General features: G+C 28.1%; 1 protein-coding gene across 3 annotated transcripts; it reads right to left on the bottom strand.

Annotated features, from left to right (window-relative positions):
* Window positions 1-971: 971 nt before the first annotated feature.
* LOC107456665 (uncharacterized) lies at window positions 972-17,947 on the bottom strand. 3 transcript variants are annotated; one of them, XM_071181460.1, is made up of 10 exons: window positions 17,736-17,947; window positions 13,750-14,102; window positions 11,190-11,232; window positions 10,667-10,747; window positions 9,193-9,270; window positions 7,465-7,682; window positions 5,761-5,821; window positions 5,612-5,683; window positions 3,214-3,276; window positions 972-1,296 (listed from the first exon to the last, which is right to left on the bottom strand). In XM_071181460.1, exons 1-10 carry the CDS (start codon window positions 17,821-17,823, stop codon window positions 1,052-1,054), a joined length of 1,302 nt encoding a protein of 433 aa, XP_071037561.1. In that variant the 5' UTR covers window positions 17,824-17,947; the 3' UTR covers window positions 972-1,051. The 3 variants fall into 3 exon arrangements, with proteins under 3 accessions (XP_071037561.1, XP_071037563.1, XP_071037562.1); XM_071181462.1 differs by lacking the exon at window positions 9,193-9,270 and having other exon boundaries at window positions 17,736-17,946; XM_071181461.1 differs by lacking the exon at window positions 3,214-3,276 and having other exon boundaries at window positions 17,736-17,943.
* Between the last annotated feature and the right edge of the window lie 1,431 nt (window positions 17,948-19,378).

The raw sequence follows: 19,378 nt of genomic DNA, 5'->3' as shown, positions 1-19,378 counted from the left end.
TGTGTTACTTGGTGAGGAAAACTATCAAGACCTCCCATGCTTAGCCCGAAACCAAGGAGATTCTGACCCATGATCCATCTACTACAGAGGTTATTTTATGTCAGCATTGTGGTCGGTATGAGCAGGGAGAAAAATTCGTTATTTCCTGCAAACACTGGGATTCGAACTTGGGTCACTTCATTGGGATACAAATACAACCAATCTTTTCCTTGAGCCACAGCTGCTCCAAATACAATCATTATAAAAAATAAATGAATATGTATTGGCAAGCAAAAGATTATAAAACAGGCTGAAGTTATTTGCTTCTGGTTGTCAAATAACGCCATATGAATGATGAACTTCAATAAATTGAAAAGTGCGTACTAGTCCAAAAACCAATATCTGTACAGATAGCTTATCATGTAGTTCTTAATCATTATTCTTCATATTTGGTTAATGACAAAGGATGGTGCATGCTTATGTAAGAAAGTTGCAGGTCCCCCCCCTCAGGTTTTTATTTTTACTTTGACTTTAACTATTATTCAGTTTTAAGATTTAATTCAAATAAGATTTAATTCATTCAAATAAGATTTAATTCATTCATTTAATTCAAGATTTAATTCAAATTTAACATTTAATCCATTTAATAAAATTGTGAGTCGAAAAATCTATAGGAAACTTTTTGTTTTCCTTTTGCGTTCAAAATTCTTGATCTGCAAAACATATAGAAGAATTTTTTTTTTCCAATTTTTTCTTTTCCGAGTTCAACTTTTATACTTCTGAAATTCTTTCATGTGAAATTTTTTGTAGCGTGTTTATTTTGCTTTTTTAAGAAAAATTTCTCGTATCTCCTTGTCAGCAAAAATAAGCAAATTACAAAGCCCCCTCCCCCGTCAGGTAAAATATATCATAACTTCAAAAAAGCATTTTAAAACTGGTGTAGACTTATGTTTCTTACTGACTAATTATAAATGAAAACACTCAAATTACTAAACATAATTTATTTCAGTTAGCTTGAGTTATAAAGGCAATTTGAGAATAAAGTCAACTTGTGTTATAAAGTTCCTGAGCGTCAGTATCGACGTTTTATTTTCTTTCGTTTCTCTGCTGTCTCTCCGTTATCTTGAAATTTCATCGGTGGAAGGCTGGCAGACGCATAACCATTAAAATTTTCATTAAATGATTCATTATCTTTAGGTAAACGTGAATGCTTTCTCCCATTCCGAGAAGGCCTTTTTTCGTCTGATAAAGAGCAGCTATTACTTTCTTTACTTTGATTAAATTTTGCATTAACTTCATGTGGCGTAGGACTAATGTCTGGTGAATAAAAAAAAAATAGTTATATTTTTATATGCTTACAAATATTGATTAAATTTTGCATTAACTTTATGTTGCGTAGGATTAATGTCTGGTGAATAAAAAAAAAAAAACTTATATTTTCATATGTTTACAAATAATTCAAGTTAAAGTTGTTTTTAATAATCTTTAAATCAATTACGTACAGATTTCGAATACATTCGCGTGCTAAATTAAGTCGCTATCTTCATTTCTTGGAGAAGAAAAATTAATTGCGTATATTTAAAAATTCAAAAACATTTCTTTCGTTTGGTTTCCTCGGCAAAAATTGCATTTTAGTCAACTCGCGTACAAAAAGTTTTTGAGTCTACTTATGAACTAATCCTTATTTCCGACGGTAACGCATTTATTCAAATCCATTGTATTTAGGTATTTCATTGTATTTTAAATAATTAACGCAGCTGGACGCAAAACGTTTTAATCATGTTGCGACCATACATGGTGTTTCGGATTCACCACCCTTAATACGTACGGTGTCGAGATTTTGCGTTAGTGCATGATTTTTCTTTAGAGGCTATCGCGCGTCTTATATAATAATCTAATTTATTGTTGAGAGACTGAATCGGAAGTTTATCCTTGATTAGAAGTATGCTAAAAAGAGGGGGGGGGAATGCTGAAGAACATATAAAGTACATTTAATTATAATTTCTCTAATAAATTAGAAGAAGATGCCACATTTCTAGAATGCAATTTTCATTATGGTTAAATGCAATTTTCATTATGGTTAAATGCAATTTTCATTCAGCATAACACGAAAAAATTACATAATTGCATCTCCTCTGAATAATTAAAGTGTGTCAAAAATTAATGATCTTAACACAGTTATCGATTAAAAATCTTCACTTACGAGTTTCTTATGTTTTAAACAAAAAATATATGAAAATAATTTTAAATTTTGCATTGTTAAATTCTGATAATAAAAAAAAGTGTTCTTTTTTAGGTTCAATTTTTATGTCTGTCTTGATTAAAAAGTCCCCTTCAAACCAAATGATGACCTACAGAAAGTACAGGATTTTTTTTCTTCTTTTTTTCACGTAACCTAAAATATTCTACTTTAATTTGAAGCAAATGAATTGCAGTTGGCTTGCTTGTGATGCGTTGAGTGGTAAAATGGAAAAGTCTTACAATTATTTCATCACGTAACAGTTCCCGTGCAACTAAGAGAAGTAACATATAATTTTTTTAAGCGATATAAATTTATTTAATAGTCTATTACTTGTTCAAATAATTGTAAAATTTTGTATTTTAACTCTCAACGCATCACAGCCAGACAGCAGATAAAGAGCAATAGTTTTCAAAAACCAAATGTGATTTTTGAGCTTCAGTATTAGGTATTAGTTCCAACAAACTCAAAAATGCACAGGTTTACCCGGCTGTTACAGATTTATATTGTTTACAAAAATATTTTAACACTGGAATCCATTCAAAGATCACTTTATAGAAAAATATGTGAAGAATTTTAATTCTCACTCTAATATTCAAGCACGAAAAAGATGACTCTTTTTTTTCCAATCCGAGGCAAAATGGCAACATTTGCCCAAACGGTTTTAGGCAAAAGAACGGTTCAAAGGCAAAAAAGTTAAACTATTTGCTAGATTGACGAGCTTATCAATTTTCTTTTATTATTTTAAGCTGAATTTACGAAATTCGCTGTAATCATTTGGTTATGTGTTGGATTTTACTTCCATACATACCGTAATAACTAACAGTTTCATTTAAGTTTTGCTAGAGGGTGCAAAAAACAGCTAGGCTTGGAGAATTTTTAAGAAAAGCATCGTGATGACTTCTGAGTGGAATTCTCTTTAGTATTATCATTCAGGTTTCAGGGAAAAGAAATGAATGAAGAAAGAAAATGTGTAAAAAGCAGCTAATAATTACTTTTTGATTTTATAATTTTTCTTGGATTTTTTACATCAGTTTTTGAATTTTTTGTCCTACTATCTGGAATGCATTAACTTTTATTAAAATTTGAGAACTTATTTATTTGCTAAATATTTAAGATAACATATAAAATTATAATGTTGAAAAAAAAAATAAATAATGGACCATCCTGGCTCCATCTTTATGGTTCAAAGGGGTGATCTTAAATATGCTAATTAATTAGTGCAGACACAATATTTTAAGTTGCGAAGTCAGACACAGAAACGTACTTTCTCTGAATAAACATACCTTTCTTTCGACGGATTCGGATTTCTGACTCACAAAATATATGGGGCATCTGCTATGTGGGAAATATGGTCGTAATAGTTTGGTCACGAGAGCAGTCCTAAGTTTGGACCCCTTAATGTTAATTTTACTTTTTACGTATTTCACCATATCTCGTAAAGCGAATTAAATTTTTTTTGCACATATTTATAAAATTTGTTTATCCAATGATAATTCTATGCAAAAAATAAATGCTAGTAAATTTTTTTAATTATTATATTTAGCAATAATACAAAAAATTTTGAATTTTAAGGCATGAAATTTTTTACATCATTTTAAAGCATCTAATTTTAGATAAAATACAAAATTCGCGAGAAATCAGTTGAATAGTTTCTGAGAAATCGAACTCTAAATATACGACTTTTTGAAATTTGCTTTCTCTGGAGCTATTCACCTGATTTCGCTCGAATTTTGTATTTTATCTAAAATTAGATGCTTTAAAATGATGTAAAAAATTGCATACTTTAAAATTCAAAATCTTTTCGTCTATTATTAAATTAAATAATAGAAAATAATTAATATTTGCTAAAATTTATTTTTTACATGGGATTATCCTTAGATAAAAGTATTTTTAAAATCGTGAGCAAAAATTTTTAAATTCGCTTAGAAAGTTCTCGAGATATGACGAAATATGCAAAAAGTAAAATTAACATTAGAGATCTGAATTCGTCTACTAAAAGGTATGTTTATACAGAGAATGTACGTTTTTGTATCTGATTTTGGGATTTTAAAATATTGTCTGAATTGACTAATTAGCATATTTGAAGTCACCCCCTCAAACCTTAAAGATTGAGTCCTAGAAAGTGAAGATCCGATCATTAGATCAAAAATTATTCAAGGTGATCCTTTTCTTCTTCTTCCTTTTTTGTCCACTTTGTACATAGAATCCATATAACAAGATAAAAAAAAAAACAAAGAAATAAATAAAAAGGAAATGACATTTTTAATGAATAAGAAAATTACCAAAACTAACAAATTTATTTTTGGTAAGAAATTTTTTTTTTTAAAATTTATAAGTATTTTTAAAAATTATTTTTTTTAAAAATGTTTATAAATGTAGGTATTGAAAAAAAATTATAAAAAGCTAGGTTGGCTCGCCAACCCCCGAAAATTGCTACGCAATCTTCGCAAAATTGCAACGCAACCAAGCTCGTTTCGCTCGCTACTAACTTAGGTACATTGCAAATTTACAAAATTCTAAGAATTCAAAACAATCATTCAAATCCATATAAAAACTTTTTTTTTTTAAAAAAAATTACATCTTTTTAGTAAATACTAAGTCATTAAAATAAATTTGAGTTCAAATAAATGACATGTAATTCGTTAAACCTATTAGAAATGTGCTATAGTATAAAATCTTAAGATAAAATTTCTAAAACTGATATCTCTTTAAAAAGGTTAAAATTTTGGCTATAATTAAGTCTATTAAAAATTGAAATAAGTGAATTGCAATGGAAAAACCTGCATAAACAAATAAATTCTAGTAAAACAAATAAATTCGTGATATAAATCAAAAATCGTCAAATAAATTCGTAATATATAAATTCGTGAAAAAAAGCGCTTTCGACAAAATACTAAAATAGAGATCTATCGACAAAGACTACTCACTTCTGCCTAGCTTATGCTCTCTCTGGTTATTTCAGTTTCCGTTTTTAAAAGCGCTATACGTTGAGCCACCTCAGCTAGATTTGGCATGCGACATTTTTAGCGGCAATCATTGGTCGATTTGCCATGTAAGAGAAATAGTAACGTAAACAAAACAAAGCAAACGTTGCCACCGGCGGAAAAGAGGGGGAGCCACGTAAGAGAATTATATATATTAGAATATACTGATGACGAGATTATATGTTTTTCTTTAATTTGTTGCTGGCTTATTTTATTTAATTCTTTATTAATTTTTAAAAAGTTTTTAAAAGAATTTTTAAAAGAAATGTATTATTTGTATTATTTTTGGTAGCTTTCTACTAATTTAAAAAGCGTTTTTCTATTTTATTTCTTTTTTTGCTCTTGCTATTTTTTATCTTACTTATATATATTACCGTGAAATTACATTATAACTATATTTACTTACGGTCCACATTGAACTCTGGTTCTAGAGACGCGGGAAAACTTCGAACGTTCTCTATAATCATTTTTTGAACTCCTACAAAACAACATATTTCATAAGCTCTTGAAATAAAAATTTAAAACTATTAGTAAATATGTTCGTTATATTATTACTTGGAAATTCCAGCTTGGATGATCCTCGTTTAATTGTTCGATAGAAAAATACTGTTAGTTTCTGCAAAAATTAATGAAAAGTGGATTGAGCATCAAAAATTCCACTTAATTTCAAGCAAGGAGCTTAATTATAAGTAATACGTATGTTATAAGGGACAAGCACATCTTTTGTGTAAGAGTTAAAACATAATGTTCAAGGGAGTTAAAAAAAATTTTTTTTTAAGAGTAAGTAGTCCTGTTGCAAAATATATTTACATATCTTCTAAATAAATTTAACACATTCTTAAAGATATATTAGACTTACTGGAAAATAATTTTATTTTTTAAGACAGTTGATTTAAATAAATGGGCTAAATAATTATTTAGTTCAGTTATTCCGAAGTAAATTTTCTAGTTTGTTCAAGCCTAAATTTTTTAATTCTGCCTTATGACGTCGTACAAATTCTTTTCGAAAATGTATGCATTAGTCATCGGCTTAGAGTTAAAGTCAAAATTTTTAAGTTTGCAGTCAGTTATCTAATAACGCTAAGGAGTTTTAAAAAAAATTCTGTTCTATAAATCATTTATCTTAAACTTTAACTGAGTATTCTTTATTAAAAATTATTTTGTTTCTATTTTAAACTAAAGAATATAGAATTTTCTAGTAATGCCGCATGCCAGAAAGAACGTATGATACTTGGAAGAGAAAAATTATTTATACTATAATTTAAAAAAAAAACACAACAATTTTTAATATAAAAGAAAAATGCTCACTTTGATGGAAAAGAAATATATTTGAAAGCAATATATAAAATTTCAAATCATATTATTAACATTCATATGAACTATTCTTTCCTATATGTAATATGTTCGAGTTTAATTACATTTTGTCATATAAATAAAACGCACATAACTTTTTGTGCCTTTTATTTAGATATTCCATAGAGATTTGATAGAGCCATTCATAAAATAAGTAATGCAATGTAATACCAGAAATTGATAAAAAATGACTTACCTTTGAAATGAATAATATTCTTCGAAAATGTATAATGTCCTTTTCTTTCATTGAAATGCAGAACAGTAAAAGATCACATTTAAAGATTTTTTTTTTCGTTAAAATTCGTGCATTGATTTACTTCCATTGAAATAACAAGAAGAAACGGAAGGTAAAGAATTTAACTCATGGATTGTTCACTTCTCACGTGGTTTCATTATTAGAACTAAAATCAACATATAATGCTCACTTCACCTCGATTACTGCTCTATGATATAAACAAGTGAATTCGTGAGTTGATTAAATTTTCTATAATAAGTTAATTTGATCAGATGATTTATTTCAATTTGTATAACTTAAATTTAGCTTTTGATTTAAATAAATTATTTTAATTAGAAAGTTTACTTCTATTCGTTATATAATCTTTGTTATCTTTGAAAGGACAATAAGAATAACAAAATGACAAGATTAAAACGAGCACAACATTTTTTGTTTTGTAAAATAATATTTTCCTTTCTCATAAATTAGTTTAGACATTACCAGTTTGTGGTTTAATGAAATCTATTATGATAGTAACTTATATGATAAAATTAGAACTACATGTAAGCTTTTTTTTTTTTTTTATATGTTTGTAAAAAATTTTCCGTCGGGATTTTTTTAAAAAAAGAAAACAAGTTTGAAAATTATTATTAGGAATTGTTAAAATTTACATTCTTAACATGCATACTTACCCAAACAGTTATAACCGGAAATAGATACAAACTGCTGATCACAATTCCAGTAACTACACTAATCAGAGATAGCTGAATTTGCAGGTAGAATTTGAGGAGTAGAGATTGCGGTATGTGTTTTCTTATACCAGAAGCATGAATATCAAACAATGTTTCTCTTAAAATCTTGAAATTAAATAAGTTTGAGATTAAAAAAGATGACTGATTTCCTATTAAAACTGTAAATATAAAAGTACAGAATAAAAAGTATTAAAAAAAGTTGTAAAAAATTTAGCTTGAGTTTGACTTAATAATTAGAAACTACATACTTTTAAAATTATTAATTATATAGTAAAAATAATTCTTTATTTTAAAAATGATAGTATTTCAAAAAAGTTATTTCAACCTGGGCTTGATAGTAAAATTTTCACTGAGAAAAAATCAAATAAATGAATAAATAACTATTTTAGTATTTTAATTATTTTATTGAACCATTTTATACAATCTAATTTTTTTTAATAACTAGCAGATTCCACCCCCTATTCGCTCTTAGCAAACCTCCGTAATTATGCTTCGCATTCAACATCGTTTATACACGGAACATTTTGTAAACAGCAATAAAATACTGTAGTTTTATGTTAGAACAAAACAAATACAATAATTTTACATTGTATCAATATGTTAATGGTTAAAAAAATGAAATGTCAACTGGGAGAAATATTCTCTATCTTCTCTCTCTGCCTCTCTCCCTCTCATTTGTTACTTTTGTCATCAAATCAAGCATAAACTTATAAAATAAAAGCCTTTACACATTTTAAATGCTTGATGATTGAACTGCAGGACTAGATATATAGGGAAATTCCATGAAATATTTATTCCAAAAGCAATCCTTAAGTATTATTGAAATGAACTATATCAAATCGTAATGTACGTGAATTAAATTAAATTTATGCATAAAACTAAAGCTTCACAGGATGTATATGTTGCATATTTTTAAAATTTTACTTTAAAAAGATTAACACCTTGTACACAAAACTAGATTAAAATAAAGTAGTATAAAATGAGCAAGCGATAGTATAAATTAGTAGTATAAATAATTCTAAAAAAACTGTCAAAGGGGTACTGGGGATGGAGCCTCCAAGTTTTTTTATTGTCAATATAAATATTAACAGATTAAAGAAAAATTATAATGCATAAATTAATATAATAAAAATATCTTCATTTTTAGAAGCATTTAAAAAATCTGAGAATGCTTTTTACTACGGAATAAGCATAAGGTAAATAACATGCTTCCTCTGTGCCTCACAGAGACAACTCAATGATGGCAAGATTTTTCCTCCTATTATATGCAGAAAAAGAAACGCATTTTTAACGAAGGGAAATATCTAAGAAACTATTCAAGTGGCCTCAATGTAAATGTCATATTCTAATTCGGAGCCTTAGAATTTATAAAACAAATTTTTTGCTTGATATCAACATTTTACATCACACTTGTTGCCATTTCTTTGTTAATAAAATGTCACAATTAGTCTAATTTCATGTGCAATAACTTAAAATTTATTAGTTTTTTAACTTTAGAACAAAAAATAAATTTTAGTTTTAATAATGATTGAAAAGTTATAGCTTTCAATTTCGTGACTTCTTTATCCCACCTGACACAACTATATAATTTATATTTCTTTTTTTGAAAATAATCAGGTTGATGGAATATTTAGATAAAATCTGAAGGGAAGAAAAAACTATTATCACCTCTTATAATTAGGTTTTGTTCTGGTGATGAAGGAGTTAAAATTTCTTCAACTTGCCATAGAAGAACCTTACCATAAACTAAAAAATATTTCAACAATTGTTATTTTTCACTAAAGTCTTAGTTATAATAAATACATAAATTGCCTAGCTGTCAAAATTTGCAATTTTTGAGATAACGTTTTATCGAAGCACAAATTTTGCTACCAAATTAATTATATGAAATCTTATGTTAAAATCGGAATAGTTAGCTATGAAATTAGAAGTTGTAGTTGATCACATTTCCGAAATTATTATTCATTCATTTTACACGAGAGTATATTTAAATAATGTTCAAAAGGGCAAAAAAAAAAACAAAAAAAAATCGTAGTCCATTCTACTAGTTCTCGGCACTGGTTTTCACAACAAGAGCTATAACAAGGTCTGTGAAGAGATTTTGTTTCGGAGACCTTTTTTCAGTTTTAGAAACAGGATATAGTCATTGCGGACCAAATCTGGACTGTAAAAGATGGACAGCTCCAGATTTCCTATTTGAAGTCTTGCACCAATATGACATGTTGAGTCATACCATCACTCAACATTTCAAAACGCTTGCGTGTGATAGCTTCACGTAATTCTTTGCCCATAAATATGAGTTACTGTTAGCATTTTTCAGCTTGGTCACTTTTCCAGAAGTCAGTCCATTTCAATGGTTTTGATGTATCTTCAAATTGACCCAAGCTATCCTCATAATTGTTGTCTGCTAAAGTGTAATGTTTAAAATCCATAAAAATTAATCCGAAATAATTTTCACGGATATTTTAAGCGGTTTATATCTGCTGTCCTAAGTAAGAAAGTAACTTCACCAATCAGAAGGCAGTTGAAATACTGCATACCTGCCTGCATCCTTTTTAGAATAGTCTTAAAAACCGAAATAGGTTATCAAATTTTCAATTATTAATTTTCTTTATGTGATGAAAAATTTGATGGAACACACATGTTCTTTGAAAAAGTTATAACTGGAGCTTAAATTGTCACATAGATAGAACATGTTTAAATTGCATAGCATAAGAGCGTGAGAACTACATTTTATTTTAGGGAATAAATGATTTCATATATAATTAACTGTACTCATAATTTTTTAGACACAAAATTTTGCTGTTTTTATGCAAGATTTTCTAAAATAAATTTCACGCATTAAAAATATTAAAAAGATAAGCCTGTTTGGGATTTTAATTCATTAAAAATCTTAAAAAGTGCTTCTTTTTTAAAGAAAAAGTTTAGATAAGGATATGAACAATTTTCTTCCAAGCTCGGTGAATGATGAATCTTTTATAAATTTCGTTTATTCAAATAACGATGTTCTATGTAAAAATTTATTAGGAAACTGAAAATTGTTTACTTAAATTTAAATGACAAATAAAAATTAGTTTCCACTTACATAATATGTATAATCTAATTTATATTTTAAATAATCTAATACATTTATAAGCATTACTTGTTTCCACACAAAAAGGAACTAAGATTGATAGAAGTATAATCCCAGATAGTAGAAAGGTGATCACAACTATTCTCGTACCTATAGAAAGAAATAGTTAATTCTCAGGAATTGTGTGTAATTAAGAATCTAATTATTATTTTGGTGAACACGATGAAATCAAAATAAATGTTTTAAACTAAACTTTTCTCTGTATTGTTTCTTATTCCGTATTGTTTAGAATTACTATCGATTTGTTATATAGAAAGAAAGAAATAACCAGCTTTATGTCCATAAAACTTCATAAAGTTAAAATACAAAAACATGATTTATGATAATGACTTAGTTTCGTATGCTTTCTTAACCTCTGATGTCGACACTTCTAAAACCATATGATTATCATAGCATCTAAAAAAAGTGAGATTCTAATAAGAATTCTGAGATGAATAAGCCACGTTATCGAAAAAAATCATTCATTCGACTTTTTAACATAGATCCGAATGTATACAAAAATAAAAGGCGGATAGAAAACAAAGATACTCACTTTTTGGTAAACTAGTCCGAGGGCTATGTTTTCCATTTCTGCTCTGTGAAATAAAGAAAATAAATTAAGTTATAAATTAAATTTCCACAATTTCATTAAATGAGAAAGCTTTTTCTTATATACTTTTTATTGTCTTCCTTTAAAAATATGCTTCCCTTTCACACGATTACAATTTTTAAACAATGTGTTTATTTATATAAATATATATATCTCACTCTTGTCTTGATATATTTTGCTTTAGCCATATTAATACAATATTAGAAAGCACTCTTTTTCGGATATAATCGTGTGAGCTGATGACAAGATTATATCTTTTTCTTATTTAGTTTTCCCGATTTCTAGTTTCAAATTTTCAAATATTTTTGAAAAAAATTTCTCGCGCTCGTGTCTCTACTTCCCACGTCCAAACATTTCCCTGATGATTCTTTAAAGATTTACATTTTGAACATAAATAATTTTACTTAGTAATGCATTTTTAAAATAACACTTAAAATTAAAAGTTCATTGTAATTACTAATAAAGCGAGCGCAAAAATTATAATTTAATATTTTAGCTTATCAAACAGGCTGATATATTAAATACAATTTGTGCATGCACCACATTGTGGATGAACCTGATCGAATCTCTTAATGATTTAACGAATCTTCTTAACTCCTACCCATAAAATTAAATTAATTTAATTTTCCCCAGAAATAATAATGGTAAGCCGGTTATTAAATATAGACACAGATTTAAGTAATTATATCTTAAAATATAGCATATTAAGGTAATATCATAGAATTACATTATAATAATGAAACACGCTTTTCGTTTTAAACTTTTTTTAGTAAGCATTCAAAGTCAAAAACGTAATAAAAGCAGCGTAGAATAAAGATAAATATATCTTACGGGTCAATACCTTTAAATTGGAGATACAAAAATATTTTATAATAGGAAAACGATACCTCATGACTTTTATTAATTTTATCTAGATGACAACCAAAAAATTGTACGGAAATTAATATTTGGGAACAGAATCTTACTATGTGATTTTCCGGCTAATAAAAATGCACCAGCATCAATAGAAAACTGTATTAAACCATTCTGTTTTATGTAATATAGAGATTTATAGCTCGCATTTGAAAAGGTTCAATTAAAGTAACAATAATTTCTGATTTAATAACTTTCCTATTTCTGGTTGGCCGGTTGATGTATTTGAAGCATGACTTTCGTATTGTGAAAGATTTTATTGGATCGTGCGGCACCATCATTGGATTTTTGTAAATAGCTCGATTTCGCAGCATGTTACAGATACAAAACAGCTTTAAAAAAGCGCAGAGTTGAGGGCTATTTATTTATTACTCATAGATTAAATATATCCATTTAAAAATGACTTTTTGTTATCTTAAGAAATTACATTCTCTACTGCCTCGATTGATTTTTAAGTGTATATTTAATTTGCGAATAAAAATAAAATTGTAAATAACTTTTATTCTATTACTTGGATTTTCACGAACTTAGTGCTTAATTTTAATGGCATAAGAGATTAAACTCAAATGGTAAGAGACGTAGACGAGAAAAAATTATATTTCAATAAATTCGACGCGTGATACGGCACTGTATTTAATTAACTTCACGTTAAATAACATTCTAGCTTATGTGGAGAAACTTAGCTCAACTTTAATATGCCATTTTACTCATAACAGATCAGCTGGTCACAAGTGTAGGTATCTGTGATCTTCTTCTTAAAGTGTAAGTACCCAATTAGAGAATTATTTTGTTTAAGGGTTTCTTAAAGTGGGTTACCAATTCAGTAGGAAAATATTTTTTGGAATAAAAATCGGTTTTGTTTAAAAACGGTAATGATAGTCATATTTTGTTGAAACTTTTTCCTAAATAATATTTTCTTTCCTTCCAACGATTGGTAAAACTAAATGGAGTTTTTTCCTGGAACCGAAAATAACTTTTGGCTCGATACTATATTTAAATAAATAAATAAAGTACTTAATGAAATAGCCTTAGCTCGCGTTATAATCGTCAATATAATTTTTGCGCCATTTGAAAAAAATTTTGTACAAAAATTCTATGAATAAAAAATTACTATTTCCATGAATTTTATATCCCGTACTTTTAACTTCTCTAACAGTTTATAACGTTGATTGTATTACAAATGGAATTGTTTAAACCAGCTGTTCCTACGGCTATTGCACACTAAATTTCCAACCATATTTCGACGGAACCCCTACTTAATAAACAACTACTATTACAATTTTTTAAACCCTGTTTCTTTTTCATAATTTTTTTAATTCATTTTTATCAGAAAAATTACACTTTCTTTAAAGGTATAAAAACTTGCCATTTTTTTTTTCATTGGCACTTTACTTTAATTTCGTAAAGGCAACCGAAATAATAACTAACTAATTGATTAGATCTAAACGTAATTACAGATTTCAAAAATGTTAAAAAAAAGTACTAATTCTCGGAAACCTTTAACTTTCCAGCGTAACCCTAAGGTTCCTCGAAACACCATTTGGGAACCGAAGGTTTTTACCTAAGGAAAATGCATACTTTGTTTACTTACTTTGTTCGATATTACACCTTTTATCAATATTAGACCACTGGTAGAAACGAAAGATAATAAACTCACTGCCATCAAAGATCTAACTAAGAACAAGCAAGTTACTTCAATCAGTCTTCGAAGAAGAGTATAAATAAATTGATAAGCTGGTGTGTTTTGTAGAATTAATATATGAATATTTTCTACTTCTTTCATGTTTTTCATTTGAATGCATCTTCCAAAAGAATAGTCAATGAATGATGTACATTTCGTTTTGGACGTTAACCAGTTTTCTTCCAGTGAGCTTTTATAAATCAAGTAGTAATTCCAATTTATGAAATATGGATCTGCATGTCTGAGTAACCCATAAGAAGACTCTAAAATTATAAATAAAATACAGTACGTTATCCTTTGATATAGTTTTTTTTAAAAAAAACTATATATAGTTCCATTGTTTTTTTTTTAAATCTAAATTTGAAGTTGGTTTTCAAATGTAAGGAAAAACTTCATACGGGAAGGCGAAATATGGATCTTTTTCACCTGATACATAATTTAAAACATTTTGAACAATCTTAGAAAGAATGCAAACATATGACTTAGGCCTACTTTATTTTTGATTTACATACATATGAGATTTTGGCATACATACTTACGTGTAATATTATGTATATAGTTTTATTTCAAAACCAGCGTTGAACTGCTGACACAATTCTGAGTTTACGACTATCAATGTTCAACTTCATACCCTTGTAATTTTAAGTCCAACCCAGAAGACAAGAGAACTTCTGGTTCAAGCATTTCAGTACAAACTAGTTTTCGTGGAGGACTTTTGATGGAACTAATCAGCATTTGCATAACGTGAAGAGGAAAATCATGAAAACATCCCACGGTTAGCCCGATGGCAAGGGGATTCCAACACATGATTCGTTTATCGCTAAGGATAATTTGCATCACGTCAGCACAGCTGTCAGCTCAAGCAGAGAGCAGAACTAGTATTGACCAACCTCCACCGGGATTCGAACCAATGTTACTTCATTGAGTGGCAAACGCTCTATCTTCTGAGCCACTGAGGCTCAAATATTGATTAAGGGGTCAGATATATGAATAATATGAATATTAATAGGTAGAAAACTGATAATGATTTGAAAGTTTCGGTTTGGCCTGGGATGGTATAGTGGTTAAGTCAACGAACTGCCATTAGGAATGACCAGGGTTCTATCCTCGTTAGCGTCATGAAAACTACCCAGCTTTAGACGAACGAGTACCAGCTAGTCTGAAAATTAAAGGCGGTCGTTGCGTAATATTGAACACTTTGCTACTGTCACCATGATCCCCTGGCCGACAAACTGACTGTTGTGAGAGCGTTTCTGATATGTTGAATTTCTGAAATCCAAGAATAGAGCACTCAGTTCCCAACCAGGCGATTCAGCAAAGATCGAGCTGAATTTGAATTCCAGTGACGTCTCACACTGACAACAGAAAAATTTATCCAGTGGTAAATAGATTATGGATAATTGCAAAGCTCACAAAATAGTTCCTGCAGGTTAACTAATTACCTGCGAGAAATCATAGTCAGAACCTGAATCCTTTATATCATTAAAAGTATACTTGGAGGGCACCATACCCCAATTAGCTCATTTATTCTGTGATTAATGTTTCATTCTTTTCCCATTCAGGAAAGTTCTAAGTATGATTATGAGTATGTATTATAATTGTAAAATAACAATTTTGTTTGTATTATATCAACTCATCTTTTCACTTAGTTAAATCTGTTCAGTGGTTGTCAATATATTTGGCGAAGTTAGAAAATTCTTTTAATTTTTAACATCTGCGCAACTACGCATTAAAGCTCTCATATCATTGAAATTATTAGTTCCATTAGGTCTCTTTCGATTCATCATAAAAATAATTTTAAAAAAATACCTCATTTGCTTAAGAGAGCAATGCCAGACTCGTAAATAGTTATAATCCAAATAACTGTTTGTTTATTTTGTTAACTTCAAATTCTTACATGTTACTAGCTATTAGTTCTATCTACTTTGTTTTGGTTACATTCGATTCAAAGTAAAAAAATACATAGGTATCGTTTTTTCTTTTTTTCGCCTCCACCTCAGTAAATTCAAGATGGTGAAATTGCCTAGAATTGATCTCGAAAGCTTACATTAAGGGAGGGACAAACTTTAAACTTCCATTTTGTGCCTAAACCACAATTTTTAAAATAATTTTCACCTTTTCCCTAAATGTTTTCGAGTATTTATTTTGTTCAGTGATAGTGAATGTACTCAAAAAGGGGGATTTATAAAAATGCAAAAATTGGCGGGGTATTATCCTATTATCAATAACATCAAATGTTTATGGCAAAATTATTGCAAATAAAAAAAAAAACATAATTAAAAATGTTCTTAGTATAGAACAGGGAGTTATAGTTCTACTGTCCAATACATATTTATACTTAGAAATATAATCGAAGAATGTGTTAAATATAAGGCTGCACTGTATTTAAACTTCATTGATTTTAGTAAGGATTTCGATTCAATTATTAGTATCAAATTATGACAAATTATAAAACTTTATTGTATACTACAGAAGTTAATAAATATTATTAGAGAATTGTATAGTAATAGCATAGATTGCGTTGAATTAGATGGAAAACCAACTAATTTCTTTTTAAATAACATTGGCGTTAGACAAGGCAGAGTTCTATTAGGACTTTTACTTACTGTTATTGTCTTAAGAAAATTGATATTGTCTTAAGAATTATTGTTATTGTACTAAGAAAAAAATCAACTAAGGAAAAGTTAGGAATAGAATGGAATTTTTATTTTGCTCTGGAAGATTTGGACTTAGCAAACGATATTGTGTTTTTACCATCAAGAAAAGATTTGTAGAAAAAACTGATTTTCTAGCCAAATATGCAGAATTAATTGGATTATATATGAATCGAACCAAAACAAAGATCCTTCAAATTATTAGTAAAAATGATGGTTACAAGTATCTTAAGCATAAATCAGTAGAAAATGCTGAGAATTTTTTTTATATCTGAGTGCAACGATAAGTGCCCAAGGTGGTAAATTTAAAATAGAATTGTAAAAGCCCTCAATTTATTCAAAAATTTAAGTACATTTTGGAAGAGCTCAAATATGAATTTAAGTGTGAAAGTAAATCTGTATAAATCATTTATAAGATATATTCTTTTATATGGTTGAGAAATTTGGAAATTGACAGCAAATGCAAATTAAAAAATTAAATATTTTTCAAAATAAATTATGGAAAAACTATAATGAATATTGTCTAGCACCAATACCAATGAAATGCTATTACAAATAAATAAATAAATAAAAAATAAAACCCTTAAATGAAGAGATTAAAATTAGAAAATGGGAGTTTATCAGCCACTGGGAACATAAAAAGGGAGAATAGAGGAAGCCTAAAACTAACGTGACGCTAGACGATGCGTTGACTAACGTGAAGCTCAAAAAAGGGAAGTTAATCAAAATTATTTTGTCCAAAATCAATATAATTTTGTTCAAAATCAAAATTATTTTGTATAAAATCGATATAGATTTCCTAACGAACATGACAAATTTCTAATCATGACATTTAAAAACTTTTTTCATGTTTCTAAAAGATTATTTTAAATTGGTGAAAATTATTTACTAAAATTAATTCATTTAACACCAGAAATACAAAAAAACAAAACAAAAATACTTTGATTTTTTTACTAAACTAGTATGCAACAGTAACGACAAAGACTGTACCATTAGTTAAGAAAGAATTCCTTAAAACTTAAAATTTATAAATTATAATTACAAAACCAAATCTCTCTTATCCTCCGTCTTCCTCAACTTTTAAAATATGAATAGCACTAATCGCTAATTGCACTAACTATCGAAAAGCTCCATTCTGAAAATAATTCAGTTTAATATAAATATTCTTAAGTCATAATTAATGTATTTTAAAATTGAAACTTTAAGTTATATCATACGTTAAAAACACCAAAAGAAACTTACTTGGAGTAAATCCTCCATTATAGTAAAACCGAAAAACTAATATCAAAAGTGATAGTAGGTGCATGAAGAAGATAAAGAATTTATGCATGTCATTAGTCGCTAGCTTTAATTTTACTGAAAATTCTCAACTGTTCGTATGCCACAATGTCATTTTCAATAAAAACAATTTTTGTTGCCAATCTAGGTTTTACACGAGATAAATAAAATAAAAATATGGTTACCTAGTAATTAATCATTTTCCTAAATATTTTTATAATTAAAAGGATATTGATATTGTAGAAAGCAAAATGTAATGCGATGAATTAAGAAAAAACTAATATTGAACGGAATAAACAAAGCATCGCAGGTTTGAATATAAAATCACGTGTTTTGCGATCAAACGATTTTGCCCCGATTATAAATTCGTTCAAAATTTTAAAGCAGATCGTTTGGTAGAGCCATATAAAAAATAAAAATTTTTCATTGGCTTAGATATTGATAAAAATGAAGAATGAAGACTTTATTTGAAGATTTTATTTCTATCAAATATTTTAAAGATTACATCAGTGATATTTGACAGCTTGCAGCTCTAATTAAAAACCGACGTTTTTGCAAGTTTTTTTTTCGTTTGTCCCTCCTTATAAGATTAGTATACATTCTATTTTCAGTATGAGTTTCGGACAATAAAAGATTTTTTTAAGAATTGTCATTAAAAATTTTCCGACCAAGTTAGGCATTTTTTGGAATTTCATGTCTTAGCATGAAATCAGTTTCAAATGTGAGACGTGTTTCTAAAAATTACAAATAATTCACAAAATGTAAAGTATTTATCAGATTATTATATTTGCTATTTTCAGTGTGTTTCAGACAATAAAAGGTTTTTTTTAGAAGTTGTTTTAAAACATTTTCCGACCAAATTGGGTAACTGTGAAAAAAATGACTTGAATATTTTAACATGAAACAGTTTCAAATGTGAGAAGTGATTTACAAAAATTATAAAGTGTGACTCTTCATTTCAGAATGTTCCATGTATTCTTAGTGTGTATTTTGGAGAATGAAAAGAATTTTTTTAAGGATTATCTTTAATTATTTTCCGACTTAATCGGGTGTTTTTGGAATGTGGTTATCGGTTTCAAATGTGGGACACTATAAATACTGACAGAAATAATAAAAAATTGTAAATCAAAATTGATAGAGAAATGGCTTTAATTCGCTTATTAGAAATGTAAAATACCGACACATTATTATTGACGCACTATTTTGATGCAGTTTCTATAGGTTCCAAATGTACAAATATAGGTACGATGTATAATATTAGTGTATTCGATACCTATTAAAACTGCATCAATGCTGGGAAGGTTTAGTATAGATTTTAGATTCTGTGAAAATAGGTTTTTTGCGGTCCCACTAAAGGGATTGGTTCCGGGGAAAATCTCTTGATTGTGGTAAATGTTGACTATCATAAGTTGGCCTCCAGCAACAACATAATGCCGAATATATTGAACATTGATTGATATTAATTATTGATATTGGTACATTTATAGCTTACTTTTTTCACCCTGTATGAAGAACGAGTATTAAGCTGTTAAATAATAAATCAAGACTGCCAGAGTTAGTCCCTATCCAATGCAAATTAAAAGTAGTTAATTTTATGTTTCAAAACC

The sequence above is a fragment of the Parasteatoda tepidariorum genome, chromosome 5 (assembly GCF_043381705.1).
Source record: "Parasteatoda tepidariorum isolate YZ-2023 chromosome 5, CAS_Ptep_4.0, whole genome shotgun sequence".
Lineage (NCBI taxonomy): Eukaryota > Metazoa > Arthropoda > Arachnida > Araneae > Theridiidae > Parasteatoda > Parasteatoda tepidariorum.
Note: the sequence above shows the minus strand (reverse complement) of the source record. Positions and strands in the feature narration are given on the sequence as shown.